This window comes from Puma concolor, chromosome C1 (assembly GCF_028749965.1).
Source record: "Puma concolor isolate L17-30 chromosome C1, mPumCon1.1.hap2, whole genome shotgun sequence".
NCBI classification, from domain to species: Eukaryota; Metazoa; Chordata; class Mammalia; order Carnivora; family Felidae; genus Puma; species Puma concolor.
In genome coordinates, this window is record NC_141674.1 from 100,165,693 (window position 1) to 100,179,224 (window position 13,532).

The following is a 13,532-nucleotide window of genomic DNA, read 5'->3' on the forward strand; positions in this document are numbered from 1 at the left end:
CTGGATTGTTTCGTTACCCACTGACCAGTGTCCCCATCTCCAGCCTCGTGTCTGTTAACGTACCCTCGGCCGTGCCAGCAGAGGGCTGTGCCTAAAGCGTAGCTCTGCTCAGAAATCCTCAGTGGTTTCCCGGAAACAAATGTGACAAACTCTCGGCCACTCTCTCTCAGTATCTTGGCTTGGCCCCACCTGCCGGTCTAGCCCCATCTTCCTCTATCCACGGACATGTGCTGCCCCTATCCCACCCTTTATGGCCCTGAGCGTTGACTCTTCCCATTGCCCCCTAAAGCCCAGCTCCTGGGCCCCTCTCCCTGAGCGCCAGGGGCCTGGCAGGGGACAGAGGCCCTTCTGGAGCCTCCTTGTGGCGATTCAGGCAACATTGCTGCTGTTACCTATGTCTGGGTCCCATCCTTTGTTCATGATGCAGGCCCGGCCCTGACCCTGGCTCCCAAAGTGAACCCCATCCTCAGTCTAAGTCTCCTGGGATGGGAGGAGGAGGCTAACAGTATACCCCTTGGAGTCCGAAGACCCAGATTTGGATCCCAGCTCGACCGCTTGGTGATAGGACCTGCCTTCCTCCCACTGTCGCTGTCTCTAAGCAGGTGGTAACGATAGCCCCGTGCGAGGCCCACTGAGAGGGCGTGAGAGGGAGGCAGGTGGAAAGCACCTAGTCCGGTGGTGCTTAAGGAACTGTGGTTAATGTCCCTGCTGATGCTAGCGTTCAAGATGAGTGACAGCACACAGCACGTGGTTCCTAAGCAAAAGGCACTCTATATCAGGGCTGTTCCAGTTCAGGCACACAATATACAATTCCACACCCCCTCCCCCCCCCCCCCCCCGCCCCGCACAGTCTACAGGGTACTTACTCAGTTCTGTCTCTTTCTCCACCACGTTTCATAAAATCTACAAATGAAGAAATTTCCATCTCAGTTACAGAACTGAAAAGACAAGCTGAAATCTGCAGTTACGACCGGAATCTGGAAAACTAAACCACAGCCCTGTCGAGCTGCTCTCCTAAATGCTTACGTCAAACTAACTACAGAGGTCATCCAGAGAGTTGTTCCGAAATTGGTCATCAGACGATAGAAAAACAAACCCCCAAACTGTCAACAAAACGAGTATCTCTTACAGCGGCTCACGCACAAGGCTACAGATGAAAGGGAGACCAGAATGGTGTGGGCCGGCACCGCCCAGGGATATGTGAGCCACACAAGTCATCTAAACACTTCAGCAGCCGCATTACAAAGTAAAAAGAACCGGGTAAAATTAGTTTTCAAAGTGTATCTTACTGAGTAGCCCAACACATTAAAAATATTATCGTTTTCGTGTGTAACCAACACAAACATTACTAATGAGCTATTTTACATTCCTTTTTCAATATGAAGTCTTGTAAATCCAGTGTGTATTTTACATTTACAGCACATCTCGCTCTGGACTGCCACGTTCTAAGGGTTCAACAGCCACATGTGGCTCATGGCTACCATTTTGGACGGCACAGTTTCGGACATTAAGATACGGCTTCCACACACGTACATATCCATAAAAGGCATCCTCCTTCCATAAAAGGAATGAGCCCTCATCTGGAGCCATGCCAGCGGCCCAGCAGCATAGTCCACAGGCTTGACTGAACTTGTAATGGGGTCTGTCACCTGCAACCCACCCCCGGAGCTGCTTACGTTCACCTGGCCCCCTGAGAAGGCTCCACGCCAAATGCCCCACCCTTTCCAATGTATGGCTTCAGAGTGGTGAAGCCAGCTGAAGTATTTTTTCAAGACAGTTTTTTTTTTCAGGTTATTCAGTGCTATCGGCACTGACCGCAGGAGTCATTCTCTCTCCACTGAATTTTTTTTTTTTTACGTTAAATCAACCAACTGCTTTGGAATTATATGGGCACTTAGTACCATCTTTCTCTGGTTCAGGAATTCCGGTGACAGACCCACCACAACTCTCAGCGGAGACTGATTTTAGTTTCTGGGGGACCAATCTGTTAAAGGGACGTTAGCGACAGTGCTGCTATTGGGGATTAAAAATAACCTTCTTAAGAGCACATTGGAGCTCCCCAGGTATTTTACTCATTGGTGACAAAGCCTCAAAACTTTCTTGAGCTGCTTTTTATCTCTTATTTAGAGGAGAATCTACTGACTAGTAATCTGTTACCTAGGGATCTTCGTGGTATTTGCGCCCTGTAACATGGAAACAGTATCCCTGGGAAATCATATTCTAATGGCAATACACCAATAATAGTATAGGTCAGCACTGACTGATGGAACTTACTGTAATGATGGAATTCTCTACCTGGCCTGATTATGGTAGCCACTAGCTCTACGTAGATACCAAGCCCTTAATGTGTGGATAGTGCAAATGAAGAAAGGAATTTAAGTTAAATGTAATTAATGAAATTCGATATTTAAACCACTACGTGCGGCTAACACCTGCTGTACTGAACAGTGCAAGTCCAGGGAACCCGACACCTAAGTTGGCAAACCTGGTCCGTGACATGAATGTGAAATGGCATGGATCCCACATGCCATCCCCTGGCTGAAAGCTTACTCCTCAGCATTCCCCGAGGGAGTCGCACATCAGTCTTGCAAATAGCCTTTCTGGCAAAGGCTGAGATGGAAGGTGTCGGGGCTTCAAGAACACCTACTCTTCACATTTACAACCTGGTCCGTGCCCTCTGGGACTTGAAGAAGGAAGGGTTTCTGGTCACCAGGAAAGAACAGGATGTGAACAGGTCACCAGTTCTCCAGAGCATACAGTCTGCCTTCTAGGTTGGCCCACAATCTCTAGGGAGACTCAGGAAAGCTCAGGAAGGCTCAGGAAGCCTGACTTGGGCTCGATTTCACAAACAGGGAGACCACGACCTGAGCCGAAATCAAGATGTTTAACCGACTGAGACACCCTGGTGCCCAAAACTTATTTTTTTTTTAAGAGAAGGTATACATACCTCTTCTATACAGCAATACAAACATTGCCAGTATCACCACAAATAACACTGCTGTTATAATCACAAACCTGTGCCTTGAATTATCTGTAAAAAAAGAAATATAATTAGTTGGACTGATGAAAACAGAGATACAGTTGATTCTCCTTATTTGCAGATTCCATAGCAGCAACCTACCTACTTGCTAAAATGTATCTGCAGTCCCCAAATCAATACTCACGACACGTTCACCGTCCCTGGAGGACACGCGCAGCAGAATGGTGAAAAATCTGGTTTCCAGGCGCACACCTCCCTGGCTGAGGCCGAACAAGGCCGCGCTCTGCCTTCTTGTTTCCTCTCTCCTACTGTAAACAAGTGTCCTACTCCTGGTCTGTTCAGTGCCATTCTTTTCACATTTTTGTGGGGTTTTTTTGTTTTTTGTTTTTTGTGGTTTTTTTGGGTTTTTTTTGGCTATCTCACTGTCTAAAATGGCCCTGAACATAATGCTGAGGTGTGCTATCAGAAGGCTGGGATGTGCCTTCCAGAGAAAATGCGTGTGTTAGAGAAGCTTCATGTAGGCCTAAGTCATAGTGCTGCTGGCCGTGAGTCCAAAGTTAATGAGTCAACAATATATATTAAACCAGGGGTCTTTAAATAGAAACACACACAAAACAAGACTATTTGTTGATTTCTTGCAAAAATGTGTCACCAGAAGCTTGCAGGAAACCTAACCCTGCATTTCCCAGAAGCAACATTCAGCATTCACTAATTCCATATTCACAGTGACTTTATAAAACAGAACTACTGGAAATAAAGAGACTTGACTGCGTTTCTAAATAAACTTACACGCACAAAGCTGACACACTGCAGGCCCAGTGTTATCTATTGAAAGACGCAAACGATGCACTAGAAGTTGTGTTTTCGGCCACCCCACATTGCCTATGGAAGCTGAACTCAGCATTATGTGTTTGGCAAGGCAATTTGGCTGTAGTGCCTAACGGGCCTTAATTTAATATTACAATATTGAGAGAGTACTCAATATTAACCTTTTGGTGCCTCAGTTTCCTCGAGGGGTGACTGTAAAGGGATTGAGGAGTATGCCTATCTCATAGGGCAGTTGTGAGCACTATTAGCTATTAGCTTTTATCGTCAACCTATTGAGTAGATGCTACCGGTATCTCTACTAACATCCTTTGACCCCGCCATTCCATTTCTAAGATGCTAACCTACAGAAACCATCAGTGATGTGCCCCTCCTCTCCCTCCAAAAAAGGCACAAAGGTATTTACCGCAGCTTTCCTTATAGTATCAAAAAGCAAAAACAACCCAAGTGTCCTCAACTGAAAAGTACGGTGTTTACAAGGCGGACCCTATCCAGCTACTAAAAATCAAAAGGCAGAATATTTAAGGATACGACAAAATGATGACAAAGCACTGCGAAGGGAAGGTTGGGGTTGCTGACAGCACCCACAAATGGTAAGGGAGCAGGGAGTGGAGGGAGAAAGCGAGTGAATAAAGAGATGGAGAATGCGAGCCCACACCCTTTCCTCGTAGTAGGAACACAGATGGGTTACCACAAATAGGAAGTCACTTATTGGTTTGACTTGAGAGGCCCCCTGGCCAGAAACTGCTGTTACCCCCCAGTTACCCCACATATTCATTCTCCCCTCTTTAGTAACAGAATTCAGATTTTCAGCTGGCCATACTATCACTCAACTAAAAGATTAATTTCTAGCTGCAAGAAAGCAGCTAGGTTTGACCCCGTGACTAAGTGTTGGCCAATGAGATATAGGAAGGGCTGTGTGGTATTTTTCCCAAGCCTCGACTCCTTTCTGGATCTTCCTGCCTGAAATAGTGGGGAAGGCGGAAGGAGCTGGGCTGTTCCTGGGTCTCTGACAACTTCATCAAGCAGCAATATGCCCAGGGCTGCCTATCTTGGATTTTTGTTTTTTAATGTAAAAGAAGTCATCTATATTTTTAAGCCACTTGATACTTAAAAAAAATTTTTTTTGAACAGCTGAATGTAAGGCTACTTGACCCAGTCCCTTCCAAAAACCTTTCTCCCATGGATGATGCCAGATCCTGCCACCACTCCGGGACAGCAGGTACTCAGGGCAGACAACAATGACAGTAATACAAGTTCTCAATTCTGCTCATCCTTCGTGACCTGTCCGCTGCACGGACAGGTGCTAAAGCCCTCTTCACCTGGCTCCTGGGATGCCACAATGTTGGAGTCTTCTTCCTGGCTCCCTGGTGGTCCTTTTTAGTTTCCTTTGCTGGACCCTCTTCCTCTCAACAGCCTCTAAATGCCAGAGTCCCTGAGACTCGGTCCTAGTCCAGTGCTCTGTCATATCTGCTCAGTAGGTGATCTCATCTGGTCCCATGGCTTTAAATGCCAACTATGCACTGATTATGCCCGAACTTATTTCTCCAATGCTAACTATTCACCAGAAACCTAGACTCACAAGTCGAAGCGCCTTATCTGACGCCTCCATTTGAAATCTAACAGGCACCTGAAACATGTCCCAAACCAAACTTATTTCCTCCCTACACCTGCTGTTCCACTCTCCAGTCTCAGTAAATGGCACCACTGCTCGTCCAGGGGCTTGAGCTAGAAAGCTAGGAGTCATCTGCACATTTCTTATTAGAGAAACTTCTCCGCCACTCAAACCATTAGGAATTCCTTGTGGCTATATTTTCAAAATGTACCCTAACCTGAACCACTTCTCCCAATGTCTGCCACTATCACGGTCTTCTGAGACACCATGTCCTCTGGCTGAGACCCAGAATTTCTAAATTAGCTGCATATTCCCCAAGGAGGACATGAGATGCCCAGTGAGGTGCAAGAAAGCAAGAACATCTACTAATATTTACTACTTATAGCCGTCTTTACATTTTTCTGATTTTGTCTCTGTTTTAAAATGATATAGGTTAGCATAAGAGACTGTTGAGAACTGAGAACAAACTAAGGGTTGATGGGGAGTGGGAGGGAGGAGAGGGTGGGTGATGGGTACTGAGGAGGGCACCTTTTGGGATGAGCACTGGGTGTTGTATGGAAACCAATTTGACAATAAATTTCATATATAAATAAAAATAAATAAATAAATAAATAAAACAAAACAAAAAAAATAAAAATAAAATGATATAGGTTATAGTCATTGTGGTAGAAGCATCGATCGGTTCCCAACACCCAATCTCCCCATTTTCTTTTGGTAATAGAGCCCTTGTGTTTTAAATGGGTACATGGCCACCAGCTAAGGAGGACATTTCCTAGCCTCCCCCAGCAGTCGTGGCCGTGAACTCTGTCTGGCCAAGCGGGTGGCACTGGAAGTGATGCATGCCACACTGGGTGGGTCTTGAAAAGGAAAGACTGAGGGGTGCGTGGGTGGCTCAGTTGGCTGAGCGCCTGACTTTGGCTCAGGTCATGATCTCGAGGTTCTTGAGTTCGAGCCCTGCATCGGGCTCGCCGCTGTCAGCCTGTCAGCACAAAGCCCGCTTCGGATCCTCTGTCCCCCTCTCTCTACCCCTCTCCCACGTGTGCTTTCCCAAAAACAAATAAGTATTTTTACAAATAAATAAATAAAGGGAAGGACTGGGTTCTATCCTTCTCCCTTCCCACTCACTGCGACGCAGGTAGAGACCCTGTTTGACTCCAGAGAGCACAATTTTTAAGTCATAAACATTTTAGTATATATTTCCAAAAGATAAGGATTATTTGTAAAACATAACCATGTGTTTATCGCACCTAAAAAAATAATTAAGCACTTAATATAATCAAATATGCAGTCACCACTTAAATCTCCAATTTTTTTCACTTTCTTCTGTTTGAATCAGGATCAAACAAGGTGCATATATTGTAATTAATTATAGGCTTTTTAAATGTCTTTAATCTCTAAGCTCCCCATCACCTCTGTTTTTCTTCCCCTTATAATTTACTTATTTTTTTTAAATTCTTTTTAATGTTTGTTTTTGAGAGAGAGACAGAGCATGAGCATGAGCAGGGGAGGGAGGCAGAGACAGAGAGGGAAACACAGAATCCAAAGCAGGCTCTAGGCTCTGAGCTGTCAGCACACAGCCCGACGCGGGGCTTGAACCCACAAACCTTGAGATCATGGCCTGAGCCGAAGTCAGACACTTAAATGACTGAGCCACCCAGGTGCCCCTATAATTTACTTATTGAAGAAACCTCATCCCTGGTCCTATAGACCCCCCCATAGTCTGTACTATCATTCCACATGGTATGGTTTTTGCCAGCCAATCCCTGTGAAGGAGTCAAATATTTTTTCTTAATTTGACTTATTTTAAGACACAGAATCAGGATGATGTCATGGGAAGAAAACGAAACAAACAACTTCCAGAATTCAAAGACCTAAATTTTAATTCTATCTCCATTACATAAGTGAACCTGGGGAAGTCACCCCACCGGTTGAACCTGTCTCCTCACTCTCAAAAGGTAAACAACAACTCCTGTCCAGCCAGTCTAGAACAGTGGCTGTGAGCAACAAATAAGACGGTCAACTGCGGGGTGGGGGAGGGGGGGGTCTGCGAAGGGTGACAGGCTGGTCAGTGTGAGTTACGTTTCATCCACCAAGTGTTAAAAGTCTAGATGTAAAAAATCAGCACTTAAAAAAGAAAGACTATTTAACCATTAGACGCACATGAATTTCTATCTGTTACGATACATGCAACTCTACAGAAAAGTATTCAAAACTCATCCATGGTATAAAAGAGAGAGAGAGAGAGAGAGAGAGAGAGAGAGAGACATTTATTGTTGAAAAGAACCATTAAGATCATTAGGTTAGAAATGGGGGGGAAAGAAAAGGGTTCTTCGACATTTGCTTTGAGGGACTCCAGATATAGGTCTCCGATGTCAGCACTACTCCAGGATTTAAATGACCTAAGAACTATCTGGCAATGTTTCTCAAACTTTAATCTATAATGCGGTGTGAACTATCAGTTTGGGAGGAAATGTAAAAGAAAGATGAGTGAATCACCATTATCTAATAACAAAAAGGGTTTGTTTGCAAATCAACAACATTATACCATATCAATGAGAGGGACGAATTGGTGACACTCTTTTCTGGTGGTATCTACAGGGAAGGGCATCTTATTTGGGCATTCAATTCTAATGAGAAAGGTTAAATGAAAACCTATGCAAGGGCAAAATGCTGAAAATTCTCTTAATTAAAGTATTCCCTATCATCCTATAGAGGATCTTATTCAGAAATTATTTCCTTCGAAGTATTTGCCTCTTGGGACATGCGAAGCTTTTCCAGATTTCAAATTGCTTGTTCATTCTGCATAAAATCCTTTCCTTCTCTTGTTGGTTATGTGCCTTACACACACGCCAAAGCCAGAAAAGCACACTGGTTTTGTTTTCTGTTCCCACAACAAGGCAACTATGTGCTAGCATGCAGATTGCATTTCCACACTGTACGGCTGGGATATCACACGACACCCACTAGGTGGGAGTAATAGAGAAACGTTTGCTCCAAGCATAACAAAGTCATTGATTTTGCAGCTGGCTTTCAAATCTTCTGGACAATCGTGCGACTTGTACGAACGGTGCCGCTTTGAGTGGCACTTCTGTGGGTTTGGTCTTTTCTCTGTCCTCAGGGACCAAAACCATCAGTGATGAACTGGACCTCATTTTACACTTTGTCTGGAAGTATTTGTTGGTTTTACCCAGGAAGTCATGCTGCTTTGTCTGAAAATGATATAGTTACCTTAACACCTCCATGTCGTTATTTGAAAGATTTGAAGAAGGATAATACATGGCGGACTCAGGGAGAATGGCTCAATAATCAAATCTAATTCAAGTTTTTTATATTCATTAGGTGTACGAACTGCCTTTTTCTGTTTCAATTGTTTATTCAAAAAAAATCGATTCACAGAATCACCCTCTCCTAACCCAAGGAAGCTCATATTCTAGAGCTAGAATCCTGTTTACTATCTATAATTATGATATTATTCTGAATTAGAGTGGTTACTATTTTCATCTCTTCTTTTATGTTTTAATGAACCACTTTCAAATCGCTGATCCTTTTGTCTGTGAACTGGGGATATATTGTCAAAAACTGAAAATAAAAATTGCAAATTACAAATGTACATGTTAAACAAAATAAAAGGAGCACAGCCAAGGAAGGCACACTGTCATGCTACTCACGGAGCGCGAGCCTAGACAAACGTACCAAATGCACATTCTTTGCGGCACACATGCAACCCTCAAGAACCTGATGGTTATTAAGAAATTATGGAGTGGTGTTGTGAATAGTTAAGAGCATGGGCTCCGGAGCCAGATGGCCTGATTGCAAAACCAGCCTCTGTCCCTCACTAGCTGTTGACCTTAGGCAATCAAACTAAACTCCCTTTGTCTTGGCTTCTCCCCAGAAAATCAAGCCCGTCACTCATAGCCAACTCACGCAGTTGTGTGAGGACTGAATTAATTAACAAATGTATTAGAATGATGCCGGACACAGAAAGAGCTATGAAATGTTAGCTGTACGTTAAAATGGAGTGAAAACTGTAACTTCTTTTACGCATCAGATTTGTGAAATGTAGGTCAGCCACTACATCTGTGGTTTGAAACTCACAAACCACCAGCGGTCCCTGGACCACACTTGTCTACGGTATCTCTGCCGTGACACATTTTGAAATGTACTCACCTGGGACACAGGTTGCTAAAACCAGTGATGATGCCTGTTTGGACAACGGATTACTGATGATACACTGTATTTCCTGTGAGAGACCACTCTCCCTCTTAATAGAAACTTCAGATGAATTGGTGCTATTTTGACACTGTTCCGAGAAGCAATTCCAGGAGTACTTTATAAGGTTTATATGGCTACTGTAGGTTTCCGGGATCCTGCAGCGGACTATAATGTTTTCGGCAGTGAATGTGCAATTTAGTGTTGGAAATGGAAGAGGCTCTGGAAAAAAAAAAAAAAAAGAAATGTAATATTTAGTCCAGAAAAGAGTAATATTTAGACTCATCTTTTCCAAATAGATGAAGAGCTCCCAACTTCCTTATGAGCTTGAAAAGGCAAGCCGGGGGCGCCTGGGTGGCGCAGTCGGTTAAGCGTCCGACTTCAGCCAGGTCACGATCTCGCGGTCCGTGAGTTCGAGCCCCGCGTCAGGCTCTGGGCTGATGGTTCAGAGCCTGGAGCCTGTTTCCGATTCTGTGTCTCCCTCTCTCTCTGCCCCTCCCCCGTTCATGCTCTGTCTCTCTCTGTCCCAAAAATAAATAAACGTTGAAAAAAAAAAAAGAAAAGGCAAGCCGACCACCTTCCTTGAGCTCCAAGGGGAGAGAACTCTCTCTTCTCCTGGGTCAGACCTACCTGCTCACATTCAGACTACATACAGGCACCACATCCCTTATCCTCAATTCAGAGAGCCAAAAGATATTACCCAAGATAGTAGCAACGTCGCATAGCTGCAAATCCTGATCTGAATTGACATGAGGATTTGTTTTTATTCTTCTCACTTCAAATATTCATTATCATGTTGTATCAAAAATGTTCATGTGCTTGAATATGGGGCGGTCCCCCAAACTAAGTGGGTGCTTTGTAACATACAGAGAGGAAAGAGTTAATACCACCTTTCTAAAATCTAAAAATGCTTAATTGTAAAAGACGTCTGACTTAACAGTGTCTGCAAAACATCTGGTGTAGCTATACTGTGGGGAGACCCTGATAATAAGTAGAGTAGGGGACGGCACCTGTCACGGACCTGCCAGTCTAGAGGCCTTACTCCCAGCCTTCCTGTAGCAAGTGCTCCCTGCTGGCTATAGAGGCAAGGTGCCTGGGTGGCTCAGTCAGTTAAGCGTCCGACTTCGGCTCAAATCATGATCTTGCCGCTCGTGGGTTCAAGCCCTGCGTCGGGTTCTGTGCTGACAGCTGGGAGTCTGGAGCCTGCTTCAGATTCTGTCTCCATCTCTCTCAGCCCCTTCCCCATTCGTGCTCTGTCTCTCTGTCGCTGTCTCTCTCTCTCAAATATTAAAAAAATTTTTTTAAAAAGGATGGGTTAAGAACTGCAATGCTAGTTTATCCTATTAGCTATTCTTTCCTTTGTTAATTCATATACCTTCCTGCATCTCTACTTTGGCCCAACAACTAACCCAAAGAAATTTGAGAAAACACGTACAAATATATAGACTATCCAGAAAATGGTCATGGTAGCATTTGGATAATAAAATTTCCATACATTATGAATATCTACTAAAAAGCAAATTAAAGCAAATTAATGTTCATCTATGCTGCCATTTAAAAATGATATTTTCTAAGGCAAAGGAATGCTTATGTTCTAATTAGTAACCTAATATACTCTAAAAACTGGAAGTGTTCAATTCCTCTCCTCCCCCGCCCCGCCCCGCCAATTTTGTCAACACTCCTTTCTCACTCAGTTAAGTGAGACCTGAGTCACACATGACTTCCCTTTCTGCTTGGGGCTTCTTCAGTTGTTAGGTTTAATCCAGCTCACATAACTTGTTAGATGGGGCCTCAAAGAAGGCAATGGAAACCTTTCCCCAAATTAAATTGTAAGCAACAGACCAATATCCTTCAGGAGGATAAGCAGTTGTTCTCTTGACTCAAAATTGGGAAGCCCAGAGCCCTCCTCCTCGGCCTCCTCAGGTCCGTCCTGCCTCCCACACTCGGAGATCGGCTCCTGAAGCACCTCCAAGCAGCCCTGTGTATCTCCATGCAGCTGAGAAACACACCTGATGGTTCCAGATTCTGCGTGTTCCTGTGCCTGCCTCTGCAACTGGGCTGGGCATTTCCCAGCGGCATGAAACCGAGTTTTCTAGTTCCTTAGAAATGTTCCATAGAAGAGCTTCTCAAATATTAACGTGCATGAGGATCACCGAGGGTACGTGTTAAAAATGCAGATTGCTGGGCCCCGTCACCCCAGGTGACCCGGATGCGGGTGCTCCGTGTGTTCTGTTACAGATTCTTGCTCACTGATCCAGTACGGTCAACGTCTAGTATATCATCAAACACTTTCTAGACTGAAAAGACGTGCCTCATGAGCCCCCAGACTGTGCATCTTTGCAGGGTAAAGGCTGGATATCACTCGCCTCTCAACCACAGCATCTGACATAACACATGGAACACAGGTGGCTCCTCTAGAAGAACAGATATTGGATACATGGAGGGATAGATGGTGGGTGGATGGATGGACGGATACGTTCAGGGAGGCAGTTTCAAATTATCCTCTCCACTCCATAAAATGTAAATCCTTCAATCAGCTCCCCTCCGAAAAAGGAACAGTGTGGTGCCTAAAAGCATGGACTTAAGAGCCTGACTGCCTGGGTTCACACCATTTGCCTTTGGGAAGTTACCTTATCACAACCCTCCCTGGCCCCGTTCCCTACCTAGGTTTCCTCTCCTGTGCAATAAAGAAACAAATAGTATGTCCCCTTTAGGATTCTGATAAGGATGAAATGAGATAATACAGATAATTCCTGCCATATGGATCACCATGCAGTGCCGGCACAGAGATGCCAGCTGTAACAGAGCACAGGACAAGAAGGAGAGGCTCCCCAGGAGGGTGTGTAACACCACCAGGAGTTGGGAGGTGTGAGCTTTGGCCCTGGAGAGTGGTGTGACCGCAGCCCTTGAGGTAGCTGGAACACGTTTAAGGCATCATATAGCCCAGGACTCTTGTTCTACAGATGGGAAAACCCGTGGCTAAATCCGTCTCATTTTCATCTGTAAAATAGAATACTTTAAAGACTGTGAAGTCTAGTGGAATATAAAAGTAATCTGAAAGGACATTTGAAAGGAAGACTTTGTATTATTTTCCATGTTGTTAGAGCTCACTTAACTGAACAGAAGCTCTTTCTGGCGGTCTCATTACACCTCTGTGGCCAGAAAGCAAACCTCAAAGAGCCCGTCCCGCTCACCAAAAAGCATGCAAACCTTCCTGCAGCATCAGGCTCAGAGCTCCTACAACTCAGATCTCTGTCTGTAAGCTTCACAGTCCTACACTGCCCATGAGAATTCCCACAGCTATTGCTAACAAATGTTAGTTCCACCTGTACCTGAAGCAGCATTAAACTGGCAGGAAAGGCACTTATTTCATCCCTAAGATAACTCAGCCAATTTATAATTCAGCTTGCTGCTCTGTAAGGCTGAGAATTGCTTATACACATCTGATCGCATTTGTACATTTCTATTAACTCTAATAAAAAGTCATATCGCTTTAGGTTATTTAAGGATAGAGCAGTTAATTCTACTTACGTGGACATCACCATCTTTACTGCAACCAAAAAAAGCAAGACGTAATAAGCATTGGTGGTGGAAATTTGAAGGGGATTTTGAGGGAAGAAGGAAACCAAATATCAACTTACACACAGAAGGAAGTAGATGCCTGAATTTAGGGGGTGCCAGGAAATCCCCCTGCCTAAAATATCCTTTCTGAAAATCTCCCGTTAGGCCCCGTGTCTCCGGAAGATCACCAAGTCACTTAAACATTAACAAACCCTGAAGGAAGTATGCCTTCCTCATTCCCCTCCCCACCCCCCGAAAAAGTATGACCAATCGTTTTCTCATTCAGGTGTGAAGCGTGAAATCTCGAGTCATCTTATGTCTTTTTATAACCAAAATCTAATT

General features: G+C 44.4%; 1 protein-coding gene across 1 annotated transcript in view; it reads right to left on the reverse strand.

Annotated features, from left to right (window-relative positions):
* Positions 1-13,532, reverse strand: part of CD58 (CD58 molecule) — a 40,575-nt gene that overhangs the window by 4,062 nt on the left and 22,981 nt on the right. The window contains exons 3-5 of the mRNA XM_086717920.1: positions 9,588-9,851; positions 2,948-3,031; positions 867-903 (exon numbers count right to left, since the gene is read on the reverse strand). Coding sequence (XP_086574046.1) covers positions 867-903; positions 2,948-3,031; positions 9,588-9,851 — 385 coding nt within the window. The remainder of the gene's footprint in view (positions 1-866; positions 904-2,947; positions 3,032-9,587; positions 9,852-13,532) is intronic.